At 40.7% G+C, this 27,633-nt stretch overlaps 1 protein-coding gene and 1 non-coding gene across 2 annotated transcripts in view; both read right to left on the bottom strand.

Moving 5' to 3' along the window:
* Positions 1 to 27,633, bottom strand: part of DIP2B (DIP2 acetate--CoA ligase B (putative)) — a 231,646-nt gene that overhangs the window by 106,233 nt on the left and 97,780 nt on the right. Inside the window, exon 2 of the mRNA XM_007452300.1 lies at positions 7,225 to 7,296. Within this exon, the coding sequence (XP_007452362.1) occupies positions 7,225 to 7,296 (72 nt within the window). The remainder of the gene's footprint in view (positions 1 to 7,224; positions 7,297 to 27,633) is intronic.
* Positions 5,134 to 5,205, bottom strand: TRNAD-GUC (transfer RNA aspartic acid (anticodon GUC)). Its single transcript has one exon. It is a non-coding gene; the product is annotated as a tRNA-Asp (tRNA).

Raw genomic sequence — 27,633 nt, 5'->3', positions numbered from 1 at the left:
TCTTGGACAATTCAAGAGGAAAGAGGAGCCCCAAAAGACAGCGGACTTCCTTCCAATGAGGTATGTGGGTACAGATAAGATTGCAATACGTGCTCCAGTTCATAGCGACTATACAAGTGTCCAAACCTAGCTAATGAAAGGGCAGAACTGGGACTGGAATAAAAAATTCCATGTTCTTTCCATTATTCTGTGATCCTCACTTGGGAAGGAACTTTTAAATCAAAATGTGATAGAGAAAATACAATCGATCCCACCCCCAGCACACAAAGAGGCACTCTGTCTACTTAACATTTATATGGCTGGGAACGTTCTACAGCATTCCAAAATGCTGTTCTTGATTTCAGTAGCTAGTTTTAGGTTCACATCCCTTTGAATTTCCAAAATATTTTGTTTAGAACTTTCTTACAGTGCTTATTTCACTCATTTTTTTTTTTTTTTTGCGGTATGCGGGCCTCTCACTGTTGTGACCTCTCCCGTTGCGGAGCACAGGCTCCGGACGCACAGGCTCAGCGGCCATGGCTCACGGGCCTAGCCGCTCCGTGGCATGTGGGATCTTCCCAGACCGGGGCACGAACCCGTGTCCCCTGCATTGTCAGGTGGACTCTCAACCACTGCGCCACCAGGGAAGCTCCTATTTCACTCTATCTTTTATGATTCTCATTTGTACACCCATCTTTCCTATTTTATAGTATAAATAAACTTGAGGTCAGAGGCTAGTCTTAATTCATCTTTTATCTCCTGCAGTAATTAGCTCTGGGTATTACACTGCAGGCACCCAAAATTTTAGTTACAATAAAGAAATTAAGATCTTTTCTGTCTCCTCACTTCCACCAATGGGAGTGGGTGGCTGGGAAAAACAAAAATGAAGAGATACCAGCTTAAAGGATACGGTTAACTGTTAATCTGAGAAGCCTGCTTATTTGTGTATCTCTAAGCCGCAAGCATTTGATGCAAAAATTTGTGCCTCTCACAATTTTCATACAATTACATGAGGTCCGTAAGAATAACAGGATCACAGACTATCCTTGAGAGGAGTTATCAGAGTCTTTAGAGAGAGAGGATAAAACCTACAAGGCTTTCTTTTGTTTCATTTTCACTCGGTTATATACACATTTGCACAATCTCAAAGGCAGGACTGAACTCAGAAGAGCTGGGACGAAAGGGGTGGGGAACAACTGGCAAGCGCAGCATATGTACATACACTGGAACACTGGTGAGCAAATACCCTGCAGCAAAATATGCAGCAACCACAAAAGGAATCCAAGTTTGGGAAGAATCTTCGGGCCACCAGCACTTCTTACCAAGACAAGCTAGAAAATGCCAACACGTAAGCGTATTCATAAACTGGCATATCTTACCCCTAAAAGGGCAGCAGGTAAGGGCCCAGGGGAAAAATAATGTGGAAACCTAGCCTAGGAAGGAATATATAAAAGGCGAGATCCTATTCTGAAGCAGAAGACAAACACAATTAAATGAAGTGAGAGACAGTAGGACAAAGTCAATGGATGAAGGAAGAAAAACAAATACACAAAGGTCACAAATGATCTCAAATACACGAAGACAGAATGGAATGTGTACATCAATGCCATGAAAAACAGAAGCTGCAGTAATGTCCTAAAGCAAAGGATGTGGGTCCAAGAGAAGATGCCACCGTTGAACTCCAAGGGCAGTTTTAAATAGCGGAGAGTTGCAAAACAGAGCTGAGGCAGGGCTCGTTCTCAGAACAACCCAAAGGAGGGAGGCCCCCCAGTTTCAACACTTTAATCAGGCTGTGGTAGAGACCATTTGATCAGCTTGCTGGTGAACAACCAGCAAATGAGGTACTGACGTCTTTGAGATCTTTTAGATTGATAGAAATGATCTTGGTACAAGTTTTGAACAATCCTTAAATAGAAACGTTAGGATAAAGAATCCTGATTAAACACGGAAGAATAACACATCTTATCTATCCCCACTCCTTCCTAAAACACCACTAGAATGATAATAAAGGCCTGTAGCAGCACAAAGAAACAATCAGTTCAGGAAGAGAGACAGCATCAAGAGTTGTCTCTATAAAAATAATAATAATAATAAAACGATGGATTAACTGTAAAAAAAAAAAAAAAGAGAGAGAGAGAAAGAAAGGGAATGTAATCCTAGTAAACCAAGTGACTTAGCTGTGAATAATATTTACATAATCAAAATAATGCAAACACTGAATGCTGACTTAGCAACAACAAAAGCAGTACATTGAACAGACAGCCCACAATGAGTATGAGATGGGAGATGTGAAGGAAGGGGTAAAGGGAAGGGGAGTGTGTGGTGTCCAGGTGGTTGGGGGAAGAATGTGTAAGAGAAAAATTCTAATTTTTTTACCTACAGAGGTAAATGCCAGAAGAAACAGTTAAAACAGTTGAAAGAAGCTGTCTCGGGGAAGAAGAGGACACTGCTTATTTTTGTTGTTGTTACAAACCTCGTAGTAGCATTTGACTCTGTAAAATAGATTCAGTAATTTCATTTAAAAATAAAGATTAAGTAAAGAGGGACACTAATATTGATATAATGTTATATAATATTGTTGAGAATCAATATGCTGTGCACAGTCTCTTGAGATTTAGTAGATCTAAATTAAAAGATCTACTGAAGGTAGAGACAAGTTGCCAGGACCAATCACTCTCCAATCTGTAGAGTAATCTGCTTTTTTCATTATCTGACACTTCCATCTTCACAGGTGTTTACGAAAGGAAATACTTCTAAATTCTAAATGTTCCTTCTGTTTAGTTCCACAAACATTTATAGAATTCTACTATGTGCCAGGTACTAATGCTAGAAACTGGGGACATGAAGAAATAATAATAAAAAAAGAATGTTCCTGATTATAAAGACTTTAAGAGTCCAGTAGGGGAATAAGACACACAAACAAACCATAATCTACGGGACAGCCAGAGAGAGCTTTTTATAAATGCAGTGCAGATCATGGGAGTGGGGACTGTTTGTGATAAAGCTGGTCAAGGAAGCCTTCTTAGTGTTAGTTGTAGCTGAGCAAACCCCTAGTAGACTGAGGGAGCAAGCCAAGGGGTCCCAGGCAGTCTTGTCCAGTGCTGGCTGCCTCCTGATGTCTTAACAGTACTTGGAGCACAGAAAGCACATAGTAAATACGTGCTGACCTGAGGTTCCGTCAGCAACCCCGGTATCATTAGAATAAACTCTTTTCTATTAAAACTATTTGGAATTAATCAGTTACTTGTATGCAAAACATCTTAAGGATTAGACTACAGGAAGTTGCCTCCCTGCACAAAACCTTCCATTTTCTTCTAAATCCAAGAGTGGCCGAGAGCGACTAATTTACAGAGGAGTTAAGAGTGTATGTGGTTTGAATAATCAATTCTTTGGGCCTTGACAAAAGAGAGTTAATTTCTGGCCTCTTCTCCTTGCAAAGCTGCTAATAACTGAGGTGTGTGGGAAGCTTTATATCCAGGCTCTCGTAGCTTCCAAGCCACTGAAAGATGTTCTATGGGTCATTCCTTTCGAAGAGCATATGGCTCAGAACGAGGAGATATGAACCTGCCACATCCTCATTTCTCCCTTGCCTCTCATAGTGAGAGCATCTTGCGGCCCTGAGTATGGTTTTAACCTTTATCAAAGATATGAATTTCATACGGCATGCCCTTAAATACCAGATAAAGTTTGGGTTTTGTAGAAACTAAAGAAATAACAATCAGTTCCAATGTTGACAGGTTTAAGTGATTTTCAAGGGTAATTTTGAGACATCAGATTTTTGTCATACAATAAGTTTAGAATCTAACCCCTGTGATGTTAGTGAAATAAGCTATGTTTATTATTACCCCAAATTGTCCTTACTCAATTTCCACTAAGTATTTTCTTCCACCATGTGTTCTCTTCCATATTTCCCCATTTTCCCTGTTACACTGTTAATTTTTTGCTGAAGGTCCTATTTTAAAGATTTATGGAACATTTGAGAAAAGAAATCTAAAATATACATAAATATGCAACCTAAGATAACTCCAAATCAATTCTGTATGGAAAATCACTCACTAAATTTTTAGATAAGCATGTGCATGTAATTGTTCTAGCAGTACAATGATGCAAGCAGTATTACTTTTTTCTTTCAAGAGAGACTGGTGGAGAATGTTGCTTTTAAATACTACACTCGAGGAGCCACCCTCACAATGAAGCACACCTCACAACTGAAGGGAATGAAATCTAACAAGGTAACAGAAACAGTTTGAAAGAGGTTGAATCCCTCTAGAAGTAAGTAGGAAACTCCTACTAAAAGTGTTAAAATGACTTTCATTTCATTTAATCCTATATAAAGCATTAATACAATTCAGTAAGTTTAAAATCTGCATTAAATCCAATGCCATTAAAAAAAATCAAACTAAATGCCTTCTTCAAAATCTACAAAGACATATGGGGTAAAAATGTCAAGGTGTAATCTGTTCTTCTGCTACAGAATCTATACAATATAACCCAGCCCTACAAACAATCCATTTCTGGGAAAGACATGAATAGATTCAAGAACAAAGGTGGGAAAAGAAAGTGACAAACACAAAATTGAGAGACTTTTTATCACTAAGAAAAGTCTCCCTTGAAAAGCTCTAGGGAGACAGGGCATTGGTTCTCCATACCAGCAACCATCACCTGGGAACTTGACAGAAATGCAAATTCTCGAACCCCAACCCGGACCTACTGAATCAGAAACCCTGAGAACGGGGTCCTGCAATCTGTATATGAACAAGTCCTCCAGTGATTCTGATGTAGGCTAAAATGTGAGAACCACTGACACAGAGCAAGATGTCAGGAGGGCTTGAGGTCTTGCCTTGGGAATTCCAACATTTAACAGAGGAGAAGGAGCCTGCAAAGATGACTAGGAGCAACATGAGAGGAGTAAGAAAATGAGGAGAGTGTTTCAAGAGGTAGAGTGGCAAATAGTACTGAGATATCACTTATGGCAGCTTCAGAAGGGACTGGAATGGGCTGAGAAGTGAGAAGGTGTTGAGAAAACAGGGATAGTAAATATAGACAGTTCTCAGCAGTCTGATCATAAAGAGGAGACAGACAGGGTAGAGGTGGAAGTGGCCGACAAGGGAGGATTTTTTTTTTGGCCATGCCACACAGCTTGTAGGATCTTAGTTCCCCGACCAGGGATCGAACCTGTGCCCCAGCAGTGACAGTGCCGAGTCCTAACCACTGGACCACCAGGGAATTCCCAAGGGAGGATTTTTTTTAAAAAAGAACAGTAATGAGTATGATGAACTTCTGGGGGAATAGTCTGGTTGAGCGGGAGAGAATGACAGTACAAGAGAGACAGGGAGCTGACTGCAGTGGCATGCCGAGGGGGCAGTGCAGCTGTCTGGCTCAGTGGGAGGAGATTTTACTACTTACAGCATCTAGAATTGCTATCCATGGTGGTAAGAAAAAGCCGACCAACTTTTTGCTGGTTTTATTACTGCTTTTAAAATTTCTATAGATACCGCACCCCTCACTGCCTGCACTGGGGTGGCCCACTCCCACTGCCCTGTCCTTGGCGTCACAGGATGATAGTATAAGGTTTCTGAAAAGGGAGGAGGAGATGGGACCAAAAGCCCAGGTGAAAGGACTGCCCTTGGCTAGGAGGGACAGATCACCTCTTCAACCAGAAGGGAGGAGGTAATAAACATGATGGGCACTGATGTGGTGAGTTTGAAGTCTAACAGCAGGAAGGAGCTGCCATCAAATGGCTTCTATTTCCCCCATGAGGTCACATGCAAGACCATCCCTACTGTGAGATGCTATGTCACATTCTCTTGGCTTGCTGCAACTAAATGTCTCTTTCGTCATATCCATTCTCACTAAGCAACCTTCTGTGTGTGATCAAGCTCCTCTCGTAGGCCTGCCCCTGGGGCAAGAATGTGCTGACCACACAGACTTGAATGTGTCTCAGTGGTTTCTCATAGTAAATTGATAAACTGGTTTTTGAACATGATTTGGTTTCTTTGTAGCCTGACAACAGATAAGAGACAGATCATGGTCCTTTTTACAGTTACATTCCTTACTGAGTTATTTTCTCAGGATCTGATTGCTTTTGCACAAAGTGACTACAGTAAGTCTCTGGGCCTACAGAGGCATGGACCAGATCCATAATTAAGCAGCCAATCAGAGGACTCCCCTCTTCTGTCATGCCTTGCTCAGCAAAAGCTGGCTTTTCATTAGCTGTCACTGGCCTGATTTCCACCTCTTTTCTCTCAATTCATTTCTACATCCATCTGTTCATTAAGATATTTTAAACTGGCTATCACTGAATTGACCTACTAGTTTTTGCAGGGAGGCATTTCCAAGAATAATGCAGGAAATAAAACAAGGACTTCAGTGAAATCTATTGGTATACCACCATTGCTCATTTATTTATTCCATTATCCATTCAACAAATATTTACAGACTATAAACCCTGTGCAAGGCTTGATATTAGAACCATGGGGGATCCAAAGTCCTAAAGGATTATAATCCAGAAATAAAAGCAATTATTAGTTCCACAAAACACAGTCTTGTGGAAATGGACTCTGACTGCAGGGGTAAGTTAGAAATAAAGAAAAAACTCTTTATAGTAAAAGTGATTAAATAGAAACAGGCTATCAAAGGAAATCTTGGAGGCTGAGTAACTTTAAAAATATGATGACTTAGAAACACACAGCCTTGCCTAGAGGCAAACGTTCCAGCAACCTGCCTGGAATTAAGCACAGAAGTGACTCAGAACTTTCTGATATATAAAGAACACGCCAGTCTCTTTGCAGAAGGAATAAGTCAAGCTGTGAAATAGTTTAAAAGTTTATTTAGGGTTCTTACCCCCACATGCTCAGGGACTGCACTCCTTGGGTTGCCTTGCAAACTAAATCTGTCCCTCCTTCTTACCTTTGCCCCACTTGGTCCTCTCCATTACAGTTCATGCTCAGGAATTAATAAGATGCAGTTTTTCCGTGACCCGGAATTTTCTGCCATTGAATCATGTCAGCTATGCATAGACACACTACCATTCAGGTTCTGTATAAATGATTTGATGACGTTGGGTATTTTAAAAGTGCCTACCACACAGCAGATGCTCAATTAAGATTCATTTCCTCCTTTCCTTCCTTCTGTTTTTTCTCTTCCCTGGTGAGGGAGGGAAAAAACAGGAACCAACAAAAAAGACAGGTCTCCTGTAAGACAGCATTCTTACTGGAAAGGTTTAAACCACTTCTCATTGCCTACCTTGTGTCTGCGGGATGTAAGGAGACAGGAGTTTTGACCTTTTCTTTTCATATCCCTTCTGTGTGATGTCCCCTAAAATAGCAAGAACAGAAACAGGTTATGCATTATTCTTACTCTGTGGTTGTTCACTGTAGAAATAAAATTAATTACAGAGTGTTACAGAATTACTACATAGAGAGTAGGAAAAAAATGTATAGCTCTTTGCCAAGGATTTTGCTATGTGTGATTTCCCACAGGATTGGAGCTGACTTCTTGTGAAAAATTGCAGGGCTTGTCCCTACACCAATCTAGCAGAGCAGTATGCTGCATTCCATGTCAGAGATTCCCAAGTTCCTAGGGCACCCTTGTTTCCGTGGTATTTAAGATATACCAAAATGGAACGTGGCAAGGCTGGCAGACAAATGAACTTCTCTCCAAGGTTTTAGTTTGACCAAATGAATGCAATTGACTTGGGAGGTATTCAATTACATTGCTCTACAGAACCACATAAAAATCAAAAGTCCAGTTAAGGGGAGAAGTCAAGGTTCACGCACTGGGATGGGATTTTTGAAATGCACTTTTGCACCCTAGGATCTGTGCTGGAGCTTGGAGCTGGAATTCCCATGTCCTCTGCACTTGGTTCACTGGTTTGTATTATTTCTATTCATGTATGTCTTTTTCACAAGGTTAAATGAAAAAGTACATATACAATAAATGCAATAAGGATAAAACTGATTAATAGAGGAGAAACTCTGTGGCTCAAGAGTTCAAGAAATATGCTTGGTCCGAAAGAAAGGGTAGAAAATGGATGGGCAGAGAGCATGGTTAAAAGGACCAGGAAATGCAGCAGGAGAACAAAGGGACATTTAAGGGACAGTGAGTAATTCAAAGCTGGGGGAATAAATATATCTGGTGAATAAATATATGTGGTGGGGAGAAAAAAGCCTATTCTGATGGATACAGAGATTTGAAATCATGGGTGATGAATGTTAGATGTGTTGGCCTCAGCATCTGACTGATGGAGCAGATGGGGGAGAGGCAGCAGGGCGCACTGAAGGGCTTAAGCAGGGGAGTAACACTTGCACATCACAGAGTGCAGCAAGTTTACTCTTCCTGAGGAGCGTGGAACCAAGGGTAAAAGCCAGAGAGGCTAGTTCTTGCCCCAGTGCTACTACAGTGATCTGGGCTAGTAGCTTAAATTAAAGATAGAGGTAGAAGGGATGAAAAGAAGTGAATGGATTAAGAGAGACATTAGGGAGGAAGACTAGATAGGATTTGATGACTGGTTCAGTGTAGGATGGAGAAGGTTTTTGGCTTGAGCAACCAGGCAGATGGTCATGATATTCTCTAACAGAGAAATACAGCAAGAAGTGCATGTTCGGTGGGTTGAAGAAGATGAGAGTTGAGCTTAGGAAAGGGCTGAGACACACAGGAGGAGATGTCCAATCAACAGTTGGCTACATGAATCTAGAACTTCAGAAAGAGATACTGATTTGGAACCATCAGGATATAGTTGAAAAATAAATCGATACAATCTCTGGAATAATTTGGCAATTTCTATCAAAATTCTGATTCACCAACTGCACTTCTAGGAATTTATTCAATGATAAAATTCACAGAGGTGTACAAAAATCAATATAGGAATATTCCCTGACCCATTCTTTGTCATGGAAAAACTGGAAGGTCTCTAGATGCTTACATTATAGACCATCTGTATCAGTGGCTTTCAACTAGGAATGACTTTGCCCTCCAGGGGACAACTGACAACGTCCGGAGACATTTTTGTCACAACTAGAGGAAGGGATGCTATTAGCATCTAAAAGATAGAGGCCAGGATGCTGCTAAGCATCCTGCAATGCACAGGACAGGCCCACGACAAAGAATTAACCAGTCTAAAATGTCAGTAGTGTTGAGGACAAGAAACCCTGATCCACATAATATTATGCAGGTATTCCAAATGTACTGGCACAGGAAGCTCTCTAAAATATATTAAGGGGGGATCCTCCCTGGTGGCGCAGTGGTTGAGACTCCACACTCCCAATGCAAGGGGCCCAGGTTCGATCCCTGGTCAGGGAACTGGATCCCACATGTATGCTGTGGCTAAGAGTTCACATGCCACAACTAAGGAACCGACGAGCCACAACTAGGGAACCCCCTGCTGCAACTAAGGAGCCCATGTGCCACAACTAAGGAGCCCGCCTTAAGGAGCCCATGTGCCGCAACTGGGGAACCGAAAAGCCACAACTTGAGACCTGGCGCAACCAAATAACTAACTAAATAAAAATATTAAAAAACTTTTTAAAAATAAAATATATTAAGGGTAAAAGGCAAGTTGCAGAACACTAGGTATAATAGGAACTAATTTTGTAAAAAAAAAAAAAGGTAATAGAAATGTTTGCATATATAAAGAAAATAGTCTAGAAGGCTATATATATACACATATTAAACGTTTATCCTTGGGGGAATGAGATTATGGGGGATTTTCATTTGTTTTATATACTTTAACAGAGTTTGATTTTAAAAAAAAAAAGCCTGAATGACTCGTATAATCTCGACAATAAAGTTTTTTTCATTAAGAATGAATAGTTCTGTAGATATATATTTGTTAACATAATAAGATGGTCAAATTATATAACAGGAAAAAAGGCAAGATACTAAACAGTTTACACAGTATATTCAATTTCTGGAATAACAACATTTTTATACATATATGTATATGCACAGAAAAAATTCTGGATTTTTATACACCAAAATATTGAGTGGTTAGTTATGGCCTGCAAGATTATGGATTGGTTTTAGCTTCTCTGCAATTTTACTTGCCTGTATTTTATAAGTTTTCTACAATGAGCATCCATTATTTCAAGAAACAAACATTTTAAAACTGCAATCATGACTACTTACTAGACTGTACAAATTTAATCACAATGGCCCTTCATCTGTTTTCCGAGTGAAGTAAGAAAAACCCACAGTGATTTTTGGAAATCAAAACCAAGCCTTGTCAAATTAGCAAACTGCAGAGTTTAGGTAATCTCTAATAACACACAAAACTAATAGAGATGTGGGAGCCTACCAAGGAAACATTCCTGAGAAACAGGAAATCATGTCTTTTATTGCAAAAGAAACAAGCATTCTCCTGTCCCATTCCCCACTCACAAGCTCCCCTACCTCCACCGCGCGCGCACACACACACGCGCGCGCACACACACACACGTGCGTGCACACATGCGCACACACGCGCGCACACATGCCACTCCCTGAAAAGCACAAAGACCACTTCTGCTGGCTCAGAACACATCTGATAAAGTGAAAGGCCTTTAAAAGCTTTCTTCAGTGTTCAGAGTATCAACCATTCACTGTCGGTAAATGATCGTGGGACAAACTGCTAGACTTGGTATCATGGACATTACTCAACAACCAACCATCTCGGGTTTTGAAAAAGGTCAATAAAGAGAGTCTGATTCAGCCATGCCAATTAGCTCCATTTGTTCCATAAACGAGCAAAGACACTGAAGAGCCCTAGGAGAAGATGCACTGCAAAGAGAAGTGAGGACTATGGTGATATAACTTACAAATGCCCCCTCCCTTTTCTCTGAGTACAAGACCCTACTCAAAAGTCACCTCCTCTGTGACACTTGCCACCAATTGTTAGTCACTTCCTCCTGGTGCCCCTACAACTCTGCACACAATTCTGTGACAGCACTCAGCACATCACTGGTATTTTAATTATTTGTTTACACATCTATGTCCCTACTAGACTGTGCACTTGAGGGCAGGGCCTGTGTCTTGTTTATCTCTGTAGCCCGCCTGCAGCCCGGCACAACAGATGCTTACTGAATGAGTGACTGAATGAATTGGTAAAATGAAGGCAGTGAAAGAACAATAAATCAACGAGACACATGTGCTTGGGTGGAAAACTGGAAATGGGAGAATGAGTGGGGAATGGGTCTTTACATTAGCAGGAGCTGAAACGCCCAGGGAGAGAAATTTAGTGAACCAAAAGTTTACTGAAATTCGACAGCTAGACCTCGAAGGTGGCCAGAAAAGCAAGAGAGGAATAGTACATAAATCACTGGGCACTAAAATCGGAAGGAACTCCCACCAGATAGCGAGGTATCCCTTAGTCAGAGAGCAAGACCAGACAGAAGGAATTCAGTTATTCCACATAACTGGATTTGTTATCCACATTTCTGTCATTGCCTCCTACAGTCTGTGCTCTTATCACTCTTACCACCTGTAGTTAAGCACTAAAGCAATGCTTTTTTTGCACTAAAAACATGCTTTTTGCTGCACTAAAGCAATGCTTTCTAAACTTGCCCAATTTTTAAGAATCACCCGAGGAACTTGTAAAAATACAAATTCCCGGGCCCCTCCCATGAAGATGCTGATCCACTAAGTTTGGATTAAGATCCAGATACCTGTGTTTCTAACAAGTTCCTTCCAATGAGTCTCAAAATTCAGGAAGTTTGGAAATCGCTGCACTGAAGAATCCTGTCTGGAGTGTGCTGGACAGTTCTGCTGACTTAATGTGAGGAGGGTGCGTGAGAAGGTTGTCTCGGCGACATGACCTCCAGGGAGAGCGCAGAGCCTCGGGAGCTCACAGATACTAAGTCACACCACAGGCATTCTTACTCACAACAGATTTTTTGCCATCTGGCATATAAAACAAAAAGGAGTGCCATAACTATACCTGTATAAAATTTGCATTAAAATGGCACAGAGCTAAGTTAAACCTGTTGTTCAAGTTTTTTGAGAAGTAAACAAATACAGGGAGGATTAGCCTTCCCCTCCCACTAGGGTAACGTATTTCTTCACCCACTTAGTGAACGCTTGGAAGAGTAGCCACTTCCAGAGGTCTGCAGCACCCAGCAGGTGTGAAGGCTCCTGGCCTGATGAGACAGGGACCCAAGAGACCAGCCCTGAGCAGTCAGAGACCCACGTGACCCAAGACTGTCTAGATGCTTCAGCACCACCACAATCTTGAAGAGCCACACCAGACCGATGGAGAGATGGGTGTGTGGGGCAGAACAGAAAGGAAGTGTGTTCCCAACTTCTCTCATCGCCACCTGGGATCAATGAAAGTGGCTTGGCTCAGGCAGCCCGCGACTCATCTCCCAAGAGAATGACAGAGCGCCTGGGAGGAGGTGGGTGCAAGCCTGCCAGCCAACCCAGCCTCTTAAAGGTCAGCGATGATAGGAGGAATAGTCCCACAAGTCAGTTAGCAGTTCCGGGAGTGTATGTTTACACTGGAGGAGTGGCACCATGCTGTGGTTCAGAACCTAAGAGCTAGACACAGCTGTACCTGGAGCACAGCCTTATCACTTCCTGGCTATCTGACTCTAGACAAGTTTCACTTAACCTCTGGATAAGTCTCGGTTTCCATGTCTGCAAAATGGGGAACAATAATATCTATGTTGCAAAGTTTTTATTTGTGATTAAAAGTACTTAGTGTGGGGACTTCCCTGGTGGCACAGTGGTTAAGAATCCACCTCCCAATGCAGGGAACACGGGTTCAAGCCCTGGCCCGGGAAGATCCCACATGCCGCGGAGCAACTAAGCCCGTGCGTCACAACTACTGAGCCTGCGTGCTGCAACTACTGAAGCCCGTGTGCCTAGAGCCCGTGCTTTGCAACAAGAGAAGCCACCGCAATGAGAAGCCCACGCACCACAACAAAGAGTAGCCCCGACTCGCCGCAAGAAAACCTGCATGCAGCAACAAAGACCCAACATAGCCAAAAATAAATAAATAAAATAAAAAAATTTTTTAAATTAAAAATATAAAAATAAAGGTACTTAGTGTGGGCTCTGGGATATCAAAAGTTCCAATAGCCATAAACATTTACTGAAGGCCTACCCTACTGGCTGGGTGGGGCAAGGGCAGGCAACTATGTTCAGAGAGAGGAGAAAAGGCACACAGCATCACTAATACTCCACAATGAAGCGCCATGGACAGGTGCACACCAACTGCAGCGTGGGGCCCAGAAGGAAGTGTCGTGCTCTCTACTTGGGTACCGAAAGAAAGCTCTACAGAGTGGTGACATTGGTTTGGGTCTGGCCTTTCTAATATCAGAGCTATGACATGAACTCCTAATGACGCAGTCACTTAGTGCTTTACTAGTTTTCCTCCGCTGCATGGGTATGGCCGTGTTTGGTAGCTCCTTTCTGATTCTCATCTCCCAGAGAGAAGTAGGGCAATGTTAAGTAATTCTCACAGATGACCTTGTGCAGCACCCTGAGCAATTAGGTGCTAAATAAACACAGCGTCTGGGAAATTCTGGAGGGTCACCAAGTCGGATATAAGTATGGTGTTGTTGGACAAGGATTACAGCTTGTTGAGAGCAAGGATTACAGCTCTAGCCATAAACTCTTTCTGCTCCGAAGGAAATAAAAAGGTATGTGCCACTGCAGCTCTGCCTCAAAGTCACACCTATTCAGTCAGAGGGGGCAATGGCTGGGGGGATTTGGAAGATGCCACAAAAAAACATTTTTGAGCACTGAATGGATGACACAGAGTGTTAAGCAAAGATGAATAAAACAATATCCATGCCTTCAAGAAGTTTCAGGTCTAAAAAAATAACTACAATAAAAGTGACAAGTGCTACATTAGAGATTATGTACAAAGTCTTATGTAAGTATGAAGGAAGTAACGGTGATAAAAGATAATTATAATATTCAGTAAGAATAAATAAGTAAACAACAACACTTATCAAGGGCTTACTATGTATCAGTCTCTGTTGAAGAGCCTCACAGCAGTCTTATCAGGTGATATTATCATCATTCCCATGTTATAGGATGAGGATAGTGAGGCACAGGAAGTTTAAGCAACTTGCCCACAGTCATACCTAGTAAGTGCTATGGTCAGGAACTGAACCCAGGCAGACCTGGCTCCAGGGCGCCTCCTCTTAAACACTACACTACATTCATTTTCAGATCATTAAATTTTACCATGTTCTCCTTACAATGACAATTCCATTCAATGAATTACATGTACCAGCCACGGATCCTCCAAATATCCTCCTTCCAGAGGTGATATATAAAGGTTCACAAACATACAAAATAAAGGCTCATCATCACCGAAAACAATGGCTTCACCCCTTAAGCCAGATATAGAGGCATTTGGCCTTTGTCTTTTCCTACCTAGTTTTCTTCCCTTATCTGAACTAAAAGGGGCTAAGAGGACTCCAAAGAATTTGAAACCCTGAATTACTTTTAAAACTCTCTGAAGTTTCTTTCTGCACATAGATAGGACTAATCTTATGTTGAAAGGAGGGTGAAAAGATACAATATTTTCATAGTCTAGCAGAAGCAAACCTCTGATAAAATACTTCAATCTGCTGAAAGATGAGAATTTTTATTTTATCTAATTTTTCTTTTGGAAAAAAATCAGTGATTCTAAAGTATTCAACTGGCAGCCTATAAAAGCTACGGTCTTCTCTTCTTTTAACTCTGCTAATTTACAAAAGATTTTCAAGAAAATTTAACTTCAAGACATTCAAATTTCCATTCTCTGTAGATGTCCTCTCACCTCATTTAGGACAATAACTAGACATTTTCCACATCAAGAACTTGAGAGTAAGCCCAGACTGCTTTCTCCCAAAACTCAAATCATAGAATTGCTTTGGCTGCACCATTCTATTTTCTAGGTCAAATATATATGAATTCTTACAGATGGTATTTCACCTAAGGCACCAAGCAAGTTCAAACGAATAAAAAGCAGCAGAGTAAAACATCTGAAACACACGGAGAAACCAAACTCTAAGTCTACTGCATCATCAGGCAGCTGGCTAAACTAATGCATCTCATGCAAAAGGTATGTTCATGTGTCCATTAGAAAAACTATGTCTGCAAATAAGAGATCTGCTGTACAAATGACCTGAACGTTTAACCAGGACAGGAGGAATCCCTGAGATGGTTCAGCCAGTAGAAAAAGCACAGGGTTTAGCATCAGGCAGACGTGGACCTGGGTTTGGACCCTCAATCTGCCATTTACTGGCTCCTGGGCAAGTTACTGAACAACTCTGCCTCAGTTTCATAATAGGTAAAATTGGAATAACTCCTACCTTGAGTGCTTATGATGAGTCTTGAATGAGAGAATACATACAAAAGTTCCTGGCACGTAGCACACACTCGACTAGTTGTATTTGACACCACCCCAGCCCCAGTCCCACCCTTAAGTCCTAACATTAACTTTATCCTGAAAAGGGTTATTTAGAAAATTCTGGGTTGGTAGGTTCTCTTAAAAAAAAAAAAAATTTAAAAGAGGAGAGAGTGCACTGTCTCTAAAGACACATCATGGCACACACAGTTCTAGATCCTTAGCAGTAGGAGCCAGTGAAGTTAGTGACTTTGGGTGCTAAGAGTTTAAAAGAAGGAAAACATATCAAAGAGGAAGAACGAATATCTAAACCAGAAACGAGATTAGTTCAAATAAATATATATAAATGTCTGTAAATAAAACAGTGCCATTATGCACAAAACAGGATTACATGCATCTATCTGACTATGGATGTTGTAGTTTTAATTTAGGGCTAAAACTGCAAATGCCAAAAAAAAAAAAAAAAAACTGCAAATGCCTCGGGTGGGCGGGGAATGGAAAAAAAAAAAAAACAGAAAAAGAAAAAAAAGGTAATTTTCTTTACCGCTTCTTTTTTTCCCTGATTTTTATCTTTAATTTTCCTCAGAAAATTAGAAAACCATTTCTTACAAGGACAGCTAGGTATATGCAATTACTCTGCCTTTATTCTAGCATCCATCAGAATAATTTTTTTTAAACTAGGCAATATGTAATAACATCTATACCATTCATCGAATCTAAATTGAACAGTGCATGGTGCCAGGCATTCTTTGTCAATGGTGCAGATGAAATTAACAATGAATCAAAAATCTAAGTATGTCCTCTCTCAAGTACAGAAATAAAGTGAAAATTTTTAAACACAGGAAGAATTTTGTTGGTAGCCAGTTCATACTGCTCTGGAAACCAAAAATGCTCAGGGAAAAATATAAGTAGGGAGAATACCACCACTGTTGTAGTATGTGGATCACAAAATAAGCAACTTGTTTGATCTCAGATTCCAGGTGTCAGAAGACTTATGTTTTCTTCTCTGTTTTGCTCCAAACTAGGTCTCAGATCCTGGGCAAGCCACAATATTTCTCTGGGCCTTGGTTTCCACATCTGTAGAAATAAGGATCAAATGAGCTCTAAGGCTGCTTTTGGTCAATGTTTGATGAATGCCACTTGCTTGGCACTGCTATGTGTGACAAGGCAAAAACCAAGGGAAGGGGCTTCCCTGGTGGCGCAGTGGTTGAGAGTCCGCCTGCCGATGCAGGGGACACGGGTTCATGCCCCGGTCCGGGAAGATCCCACATGCCACGGAGCAGCTGGGCCCGTGAGCCATGGCCGCTGAGCCTGCGCGTCTGGAGCCTGTGCTCCGCAACGGGAGAGGCCACAACAGTGAGAGGCCCGCGTATCGCAAAAAAAAAAAAAAAAAAAACCACCAAGGGAAGGTATCCAGTAGGCAACAGGACAGATGAGCTCTGGGAAAGATATATACATTCTCTCCATCACTGTAGAAGGTGGGAGCTGAAAGCTTGGGTGTGAATGATATCATCACAGGGAGTACAGTGTGAAAAGAGAAGAAGGCCAGAAAAGAAATCCTAGAGAAAACTAACATTTAAAGAATGGGCAGAGTTAAAAGAGATGATACTGGGACACAGCAGGGAGACCAGGAGGGCACAGGGGGACGGAGGAGAGAAGAGGGAGAGGGAAAGCGAGAAGGAGACGATGAATAATGTACACTGTCACAAATGTAAAATCAGAATCGAAAAACACCAGCTAGATTTGGCAGCTAGATCACCAGTGGCCCAGTTAAGAACAGTTTTCAAGGAACTTGAGGAAGAAGACAGATTATTTACAGTACTAAAGCGTAGATAAGTGGTAATATGAGAGCAAGAGATTTTTTTCTTCCAATATGTTTTGTTATAAAGTGAACGAGATATGGGGCAGTGTCTAGAGAAGGCTACAGAGTCAAGGAGAATGAGTCTTCTTTTCTTTCTCTTGAAGATGGACAAATTTATGTATTATAGAGAAAGAGCTATTAGAAAGAGGGTGAAACACTGATTCAACCAACAAAAAGTAAGAACTTGCTACCTGCAAAGCACTACTTTAGAGGTACAGGACAGAAGAGGATGGACTTGGTCCCAAAATTTATAGTCATGGTCATGAGTTTTCCAGCACAGAGATATCCTTAAAATGACAATCATATAATGAATGACTTAAATACAAGTTTGATAAGGGCTGCACAGAAGTCGTCCAGGGGCTGAGAGGGCTCTGACAGACGTCAGCAGGCACGTTGCTCAGCGCAAACCTGCAGGCAGTTTCTGGGCAGCTAGCTGGGTAAGGCTGTTCTGAGGAAGTGGGTAACGTTTAAGCTGAGACCTTAAAAAAAAAATGAATACATTTAAATATTTTGAAAACGACACAGAAGCTGGGGGCAGGGGCAGTGGGCCTGCAGTAGTGCTAAGCACATCCCCTGAGAAGACCTTAAGGGGGACACGTCTGGGAGGGAGCACAGCTGAAAGCCAGCGCAGCCAGTGGGGTGAGATGAGGTAGGGGAGGCAGCAGGGGCCCAGATCCTGCAGGGTCCTGGAGACTATGCAAAGGTTTAGGGATTTCATTATAAATGAGAGAGAAAGCCTTTGAAGGGCTTTAAGCAGGAGAGTAACATGATGAAACATAGCCAGGGAACAAGGTAACTGACAAGGGCTGAAGTTCCTGAAAAGATTAGAGGGAATAAGATCCAGAGCTGGGGGTAGGGGTACCTCATGGGTCAACCTATGCTGGGAATGTGGTGTGTGTCCTTGATCTGTGAGTGCTTCCTGGGTGTGGAACCGTTTATCCTTAGCCCTTGGGCTGCCTGGCAGAGCTTAGAGAAGCTGGAAACCCTGGAGCAGTCACCTCAAGCAGGCAAACAGCCTTTTTAATCCCACTGTACTGAACAAACATTATCATTTTCTGTCTGTCAGGATGCCTGAAAGATTGGAAGTGCTGTAGGACTTTAATGATATCCCTTTCTTGGAGAAAGGAGATAAGGATGGATAAGGCAGTACAGTTGTTGAGGGAGCACTGGGGGCGGGGGTGGGATGGGGGGCAGAAGACAAAGGGACTCTGGTCAGATGACCTCTAAATTTCTTTCTGCATAGGAATCAGAGTAAAGGTTTTTGATCTATTTTTCCCCTACTTTCATTTAGTACTTACCTCATGCCAGGTACCATTCATCAAAACATTCACCATGTAGGGACTTCCCTGGTAGCGCAGTGGTTAAGACTCCGCGCTCCCAATTCAGGGGACCCGGGGTCGATCCCTGGCCAGGGAACTAGATCACACATGCATGCCGCAACTAAGAGTTTGCATGCCACAACTAAGGAGCCCGCCTGCTGCAACTAAAGGAGCCCATGTGCCGCAACTAAGGAGCCAGCAAGCCAAAACTAAGGAGCCCACCTGTTGCAACTAAGACCCGGCACAACCAACCAAATAAATAAATAAATAAACAAACAAACATTCATATGTGTTAACTCACTTAATCTTCAAAACAATCCCATAAATGGTATTATTATTAGTCCCAGTTTTCAGGTGACAAAGTGAGGCACAGGGAGATTAAGTTACCTTCACAGGACACAATACTGTGAGAGAGCCAGCTTCAAAGTAGACGGTCTGGCTCCAGGGTCCAAGCTCTTAACCACTACTCAACACTGCCTTGTTAAGGCTCTTTGCTGAGAGGGACCAAAGAGCTGGAAGAGAGGGTTTTGGTAAAGATATTGAGTTGCCACTATAAGAATAGGAAGTAAAGCAGAAACTAACACACCATTGTAAAGCAATTATACTCCAATGAAGATGTTAAAAAAAAAAAGAATAGGAGGCACATGCTCTGAAGTTGATATAGTGCGTAGTCCCAGCTCTGCCAGTTGTCTCTGAAAAAAGTTAATCTAAGTCTCAATTTCCTCAACTATAAAACAAAGATAATAGAATATACACTTTGTGAGGATTAAAGCGATAATACATGCAAAGTTCTTAGTTCCTAGCACTTAATAATATCTGCTACTCTAATGGCAGAGGGAGTTAACTAAAGAAATGAGAGTGTGTCAGGCACTGATGAGAGTCCAGGGAGAGAGGAGAAAAGGAACGTTTAGTGGCACCAATTTCCAGTTTTGTGATTTTCTCCAGTAACCTCTGGGATGGTTTGAATAATTAAGAGCTGGGTTTTAACAAGAAAGGGGAATGGAAGGGAAGGAGGATGATGGGATCCAGGCTAGCAAGTATTTATTAACAATCAATCAATAATAAATACTCGTTGAATAAATGATTTGTAATACTATCAACCTAACTTCTATAACTTTTTAAAGTTTCTATGGGAAAAGCACTCAATTCACCTTGAGATAGCAGAATACATCACCCTCCAGAAGAAATAATAGGATTCCAAAAGGAGAGAGTACTGAAAGGAATTAGAGAAGGGAGATCAGGAAGGTATATAAAGGTTCCCTGCTAGGCTAATTCTCCTTTCCCACCCCCCATACCTGTTTTTCATTTCTCACTTTGAACCTACTAAAGACCAAAAAGCAACAACAGAAAACAACAACCAAAAAACAACAACAAAAAAAAACAATTAAATACAAAAGCCATGAAAAAAGTGATAAGGAAGACTAAAGATTAGTTTATGTTGTAGAAGAAACACTAAAAATTGAAATGTTCTTTGGCATTTCCTCCTAAAAGGCCTGGGGGGCAGGGGTAGAGTCTATAAATGAAGAGATAATTGCTGGTGCAGGGAGCAGCTTTGTGGGAATTGGTAGAAACTGAGAAGGGGATCAGGTCTGGTGAAAGAGTGGCTGAGGGATGGGTTACTAGAGGAAGGGGGAGGATAAAGCTATCAGAAGAGGAAAAGGGAGTTCCTAAATCCAACGGGGTCCATCCTGAATCAGACTTCCATAAAAGATGGCCAGATGCTGCTGCCAGTTCCTCTTTATACCATGGCAAAATTTAAAATAACTAGCTGGTGGTCACTACTTTTAAAGATTAAATAAAAACAATCCACACCCCTCAATGCAGCCTCAGCAAAAAGAATAAATGTTAAATGTTAATAATACTCTCAGGAATAGAGGCTCCCTGAGCAAGGGTAAGGAAACAAGCAAAAAGAATAAAAATGATCTTTTTGCAGCTACACAACTGGTAATAGAAAGCTGCCTGTGGCTTTTCACTGGTCCAGGAGATAATATCCTTAGCAGGTAAAAAAAAAAAAGTAGAGTGAAAGAAAGAAATGGGATAAAAACGGCTTAAGGATTTTTACAAATGACTTGTAATTTTGTATACACCATTCGCCAGTGTTTAGGAGCTGTAACTTTTCGGTTTGGCTGACAAAGAATGGTTTCTTTCTTTCTGTAATGTGTGTGTGTGTCTCTTGTTTCCCTGGAGATATTTAAATCTCCAATACCATTACTAAAAAATCGACTTCTTTCCCGCAGTTTCACTTGGAGAAAAAAACAACAACAAATTCCTTCCTAAAATAGCAAACACAACAACGCGAGGAATAATACTTCAGAGTCTGAACGGGTATTTCCTGTACTGCACTCGAGGTACTAATCACAATCAAAATTAGGAATTAAAAGGAAAAAAAACACCACTACTGACACTTACCCTCAATAACAACGAAATACCCAGTACACCATTCTTGCCCTACCCTCATCACCCCCCCAAAACAAGACACTGCTTGCTACATGTTTGAATATAATATTACAAAAATAAACTTTGAGAGCTGTCAATACATGGAAAAGTGAATATTAAGCAGGATAAACATTCATCATAAAAACAGTAGTGTAAGTAATGAAAAAAGCTACTATTCTAGAATAAAAGCTAGAAATAATCAAAAGTTGGATTTGTTCAATTAGTAGAATTTTCTTTTTAAACTTTACTATTAAAATTCTTTCATTCAAAATATTTTGTCGAGACTTCCCTGGTGGCTCAGTGGTTAAGAATCCGCCTGCCAATGCAGGGGACACAGGTTTGAGCCCTGGTCCGGGAAGATCCCATATGCCGTGGAGCAACTAAGCCCGTGCACCACAACTACTGAGCCTGTGCTCTAGAGCCTGTGAGCCACAACTACTGAGCCCGTGTGCCACAACTACTGAAGCCTGCGCACCTAGAGCCTGTGCTCCGCAACGAGAAGCCACCGCAATGAGAAGCCCGTGCACTGCAACGAAGAGTAGCCCCCGCTCGCCCCAACTAGAGAAACCCCACGCACAGCAACAAAGACCCAATGCAGCCAAAAATAAATAAATAAAATAAATTTAAAAACAATATATATATTTTGTCATTGTGAATTTGAAATACTATTTCCTTATTACCTTTCCCATTTGAAGTGTTTTTGCAATGTAGTTTTTTCAGAATGCAATTTTGATATTTTAACAGAACATGAAAGGTAAGGAAACAGTATAAAAAAACAAGTATAAAAGAAAGAAAAGCCAAGCATAAGCAGTTTGTGTGCCAAGGAGTTTAAAGACAGACAAGTGCCCCCACCAACTCTTCTTTTCTTCTCCAGAAGAGAATTTTTACCTGGGTAAAAACAACCCTCAGGATAAAAACCACATTTCACAGTCCCCTCACAGCTAGGTGTGGTCAAATAACTAAGTTCTGGCCAATGTGGTCCAGACAGAAAGAATGTGTGCAACTTCCAGGTTCTGCTCTTTAAGGGAAAAAGCACGTCCTCCCTTTTTCTCCCTTCCTGACAGCTGAAATGGGATTGTGGTGATCAGTCATCTTGGACACGGGCTGACGGCCAGATCCAAGGATGGTGAAGTTCAGGACAGAAAGAGCCCAGAGACTGACGACCTCATGGAGCAGAGTGGCCACGCTAGTGCAGACTATTACATAACATAGAAATCAACTTCTATTGGGTTTAAGTACCTGTTACTTGGTATCTCTGCTACATACAGTCAAACCCATAATTTGACAAATATATAGTAAATGAAGTGATTCCCAGTCTGTGGCAGCAAATAATTGCTGCTACTTGTGACCCCACCAGAACCACAAACCATGGCACTAAAACTGTTGAAAGCTAATTTAACTGTTACATAGGTGAGACATACCCTCATAAACTTCTCACTGTTAATCCTCTTGATAAATCTTTTTTCACAACCAGTTTTATGTAAATGTGATTTTGATTCAGGCTGAATTCTTATAAAGTAAATCTGGTTTACTTATCTGAAATCAAAATATTGCACAGCAACTCTTCGTAAAATTATCTAAGAACACACATTAAGAGTCTTGAACTGGGCTCATCAATACACTGCGTGTTAAATATTTCTGATGATGTTGCCATGAAAGGTTTTTAGCACAATCAGGATGGCATTTCTACACTGTGCTTGTGTTTATTTTTATTCTTAAAGTTAAAACAGCAATAATTTGATATGCTGAGCTCCCCATCAAAATATTACCTAAATAAACTCCGAGTTAAAAATAGATGCTTGAACACAAATTCCAATTACCGATTTGCCAACTGTTGAAGGACTACAGCCTGGAAATAAGCAAGCTGTTTGAGGAATGATGTTTTCAGACTAAGAGCTTGCTATACCAGAGCCATTAGTAATCCAGGAAATTCTCTGAGCTTCAACAAGAGCAACTCTGCTTTTACTGATAACACTCAATCATGCTTCAGTGTAAGACTGTGTTTGAACAAAAACCCCTCACCTTAGCCAAAAGATTTTAAAACTACCTAATATATAGCTAATAGACATAGAGCAATAAGCATATAGCTACTACTGAAAAAAAAGCTGTCAAGTAAAGGAAGAAAGATAAATCATTGGAAAGACCTGATTTGATGAAAAGAAGTAATGAGATTATCATGAAAAAAATTGTTTTTAATGTTTAAAATTTTTTGGATATTCCATGACTGTGTGATGCTCCAAAAGTTAAACAGATCTAGGTTGTAAGCCTAGCTCATCACTTATCAGCTTTGTCTCTTTGGACAAATTACTTAAGTTTCCTGGGTCCTTGTCTTTTCCATCTGTAAAATGAGGAAACCTGTACTTGTCTCAGAGAACTGTTAACAGGATTGAGAATGTACACAAAGCTCCTAGCAGTGTGCTTAGTTCAGAGTAGACAATCAATAAATGTTACTTCCCCTCTCCACCCACTGTGCCCCTGCCACCAAACACCAAAATCTCAGAACAAATTTCAAACGAAAGGGTTCTAGGTGGGTTGTATGCCTTTTTGCAATGAGTGATATTTATGTTGGAGATCAGCTAAAAACACTTCCCTGGATGAAACCATACATTTACACAAAAATTTGCACATGCATGTTGATAGCATTATTCACAACCAAAAAGTAGAAACAATTCAAATGTCCAACAACTGACGAATGGATAAACAAAATATGGTATGTCCAAACACAGAATATTATCCAGCAATAAAAAGGAATAATGTACTGGTACATGTTACAACATGGATGAACCTTGAAAACATTATATTAAGTGAAAGAAGCCAGTCACAAAAGACTGAATTTTGTATGATTCCATTTACATGAAATGTCCAGAAGAGTCAAATCCATAGAGATAGAAAGTAGAAGGGGTGGAGTGGATGGAAAGTGACAGCTGATGGGTATGGGGTTTCCTTTGGGGGTGATGAAAGTGTTTTAAAATTAGGTTGTAATGATGGTTGCACAACACTGAACTTACTAAAAAACACTGAATTACATACTTTAAATGGGTAAATTATGTGGCATGTGAATTATACCTCAATGAAGCTTTAAAAAACCCTCACTCCGGGGCTTCCCTGGCAGTACAGTTGTTAAGAATCCACCTGCCAATGCAGGGGACACGGGTTCGAGCCCTGGTCCGGGAAGATCCCACATGCCACGGAGCAACTAAGCCCGTGCACCACAACTACTGAGCCTGCGCTCTAAAGCCCACGAGCCACAACTACTGAAGCTCACACACCTAGAGCCCGTGCTCCGCAACAGAGAGAAGCCACCGCAATGAGAAGTCCGTGCACCGCAAAGAAGAGTAGCCCCCGCTCACCGCCACTAGAAAAAGCCTGTGTGCAGCAACGAAGACCCAATGCTGCCAAAAATAAAATAAATTAAAAAAATAAAAATAAACCACCTCATTGCATCTAAAATGTAATAAATCCAATCACGGCTATTCAAAATATACTATCATCTAGAAAATAGACTACACTGGTGGGTATGTGTATATAAACCTCTAAGTCACTTTATAATGTCTTTAGCAGTTCATCATGTTTATTTCTTTCTATTTATTATTTCTTTCTATTTCATTATATATAATGGATGCCTTATCTCCTGTGCACCTCAAATGATACCAGCTATGTACCATACTTGAGAAAACTGAGAAGAGCCACTCAGCTTAAATCTCTTGTGGAATTCTAATTGATATACATTCTTTTTAAACAAATAGAACATTTATGAAAACTGACCACATACTAGACCATAAAGTTATAAACATGTCAAAGAACTGCTATGCTACAGACCACTTCATATGTCAACAATACAATACGAATCAATAAAAGGTAACTTTTTTTAAAGGCCGGCTATAAAAAAGTCTACTGTGCCATTTACTTGTATTATATACTGTGCATGTAATATATATATATACTGTCACTTGATAATGTTAGTTCATAAGGAAATGGGCCGAGGTTGGGTGTATGTTTGCATACTGCCAACAGACCTCCTTGTTATATTTAACACATTTGTTTCTCAAAAAATGTATATAATCAATCATATTTAGGAGCATTTGGGAATTTGCTATTTAAAGCATTCATGGAGTAAATCTTTTTGTACTATAAATAATTATTGCCTAACTCATCTGCACTTAATTCTTTCAAAAGCTTATTCTGTATTTAGCAGAGAATTCAGTACACTATCACTATCTGGGAGAATACAATCCATCAGGAGCTTGCATGAGATGCAAAACAATACAGAGAAAGGAATTTGGTGCTCTGGTCAGGGCCAAGGTCAACATTTCCCCAAAGTGTTCTTCTAATTCAGCAAGCCAAGGCCTGGAACCAGTCCATGGCTTTATCATCATTGTGGATTTATCCTTGAGCAGGTCCTAAGACCTCCACTGGGTCCTATCTTGGCAGAAAAATGGCACCAAGCTTCAATCACTTCAGGTGACCAACTAGCTTAAAAATCTGAAAGACAGCCACTGACCTTCCTCACCACTAAAATGGCAAGCCAAGTCATAGCTCTCCCCTCTCCTTTCCAGGCTAATGTCACTGAACCACTTGAGCCTCTTTTGAAAGACCCAATTCCCAACTGCTTGCTTTTTATTAGACTAGGCAGTCTTCAGATGAAGACAAAACTAAGTGCTCATTTCTTGGACTGTGATGTTCTCTTCTGGTTCCCCCACCCTGCCTAGTCCTCTTTTCAGACCTGGACATATCAAAGGCAACACTATATTCTTTGTTAATTTATAAAAAGGCATGATCTTGTCAATCTTGTCTATTGCCTCTTTAAATTGACATCACTTGTTTATTTGCTTGAGAAAAACAGTTGCTGCAAATATTAAATACTGAATTTTAACTTAGATACCAATTATATTGCTGAATAATGTATGTATTAAGTTACATAAACTTTGATACTACCATACCATTTGTGAGTGTGCAAATTGCTGCTCTATTTCTACCTCATTTCTTTCTATAGATTCCTAGAAGGGAAGATGGAAACTACTTTAGTAAATTAATATACAAGTTTTAAATTTGAAACATATGAAACTGCTCAAGGCTGACAAGGAGGATTTCCAGAACTCCAAAAGCTCCTTTGTGATCAGCCCTGAGTGGCTGATAACAAGAATGAGAGAACTTTTGCTCTCTGATCACAGGATCATTATGTTGACTAATATAATAGGATCAGTAACTGTGGAACCAGGAGAAGACAGACCAGAAAACACAGGGGTGAAGATGGTGCCTAGAACAAAATAATATGCAAACAGATTTGGGCTCTTTAGAGACTGGGGATGAGACAGGGTAATATTTAAGTGCTAGAATAAAAGTAACAGGTTAAATAGGAAGCAAGGTATAGTAAGAATGCATAGAAACATTACAAAGGCCAACAAAAACATCCTACTGTGAGGCAATGTGGCATACTGGTTAGTGTCCCAAATCTGGAGCCAGATGCTTGGGTTTAATTCCTGGCTAAGATGTAAAAACCCAATGTATAAATCATAAAATATATAAAACATGAAAAGGAAACATACTTTTAAGTTAAAAGGCTCCCGTGGTCAGCCTGTTCCACACATCTTGTACTGTCCACATAAACATACATGCACATACATAAGTGTGTGTTACTAATCTCTCATTCAGCCAGTGCTGATGGCCTGCTAGGAGTCAGACACTGGTCTAGGTGCTTGGGGTGTGCCAGAGCAGACAAAGATTCCCTTGTGGAGCTTAGATCTGAGGGAAGAGACAGACAGTAAACTATAAACATAACAGGTGGATACATTATATAGAATGTTAGAAGGTGGAAAATGCCTTGGAAAAAGAAAAATTTAGAAGGAGAGCAGAGTATGGGGGGATGTTCATCAGGCTATAGCATTAAATAGGGCAATCAGGCAGAACTCATTTGAGAATGTGAGATTTGAGCAAAACCTGAGGGAGGAGTTAGTCATACAGACATCTTGAGAAGAGCCTTCTGGTAGGAATCTTCCGGGAAGAGGAAACAGCTATGCAAATCAATGAATTGAGAAATATGAACATGTTTCAAGCTTTAACACAACACTAGAAGCAAATATCAGGCTTCTCCAAAACACTCAATCATCTTTGGAAAAAACTTTTCTGAAGGGGTTAAAAAAGATAAATAGGAGTGTCCAGATTTTACAGAAATATTTTTAAAGTAACCCAATGATTTAAAAACTAATCAATTAAAATGGTTATCTGAACAGGTAAGTGAATATTCTCCTGAACTATCCAGTGGGGGAAAGAAGAGAGCCCATGGGCAGCTAATGCCAGGCCAGGCTTGCAGGGCCCCACCTCCTCACTCCTCTGTCAGGCCTGTTACAGCCTGTGCTTCCAGAGAGTAGACTTTCCCCACCCTACTATCAGGCTGCTCCCCCAACACAGGAAGCACATCTAGTTTGGGACTGACAAGAGAGAGATTTGTTTTTCTCATTTGTAAAGTGTTATTTACACCCACACTTATTCATACTACAACAACAGCTTTTCTGTGGAAAATAGCAATCAACATATTCTAGTATTAATACTGCTAATAACTAAAACAGTAAATTCTTAAGAAAATTTGTCCTCATCAGGTACTAGCTACTAGGAACCAAAGGGAGGTTTTGGAAATCATTTGAAACATCAAAAAATGTCTAGGGCTTCCCTGGTGGCGCAGTGGTTGAGAGTCCGCCTGCCGATGCAGGGGACACGGGGTCGTG

Source organism: Lipotes vexillifer, unplaced genomic scaffold (genome assembly GCF_000442215.2).
Source record: "Lipotes vexillifer unplaced genomic scaffold, Lipotes_vexillifer_v1.1 scaffold422, whole genome shotgun sequence".
NCBI lineage: Eukaryota > Metazoa > Chordata > Mammalia > Artiodactyla > Lipotidae > Lipotes > Lipotes vexillifer.
Note: the sequence above shows the minus strand (reverse complement) of the source record. Positions and strands in the feature narration are given on the sequence as shown.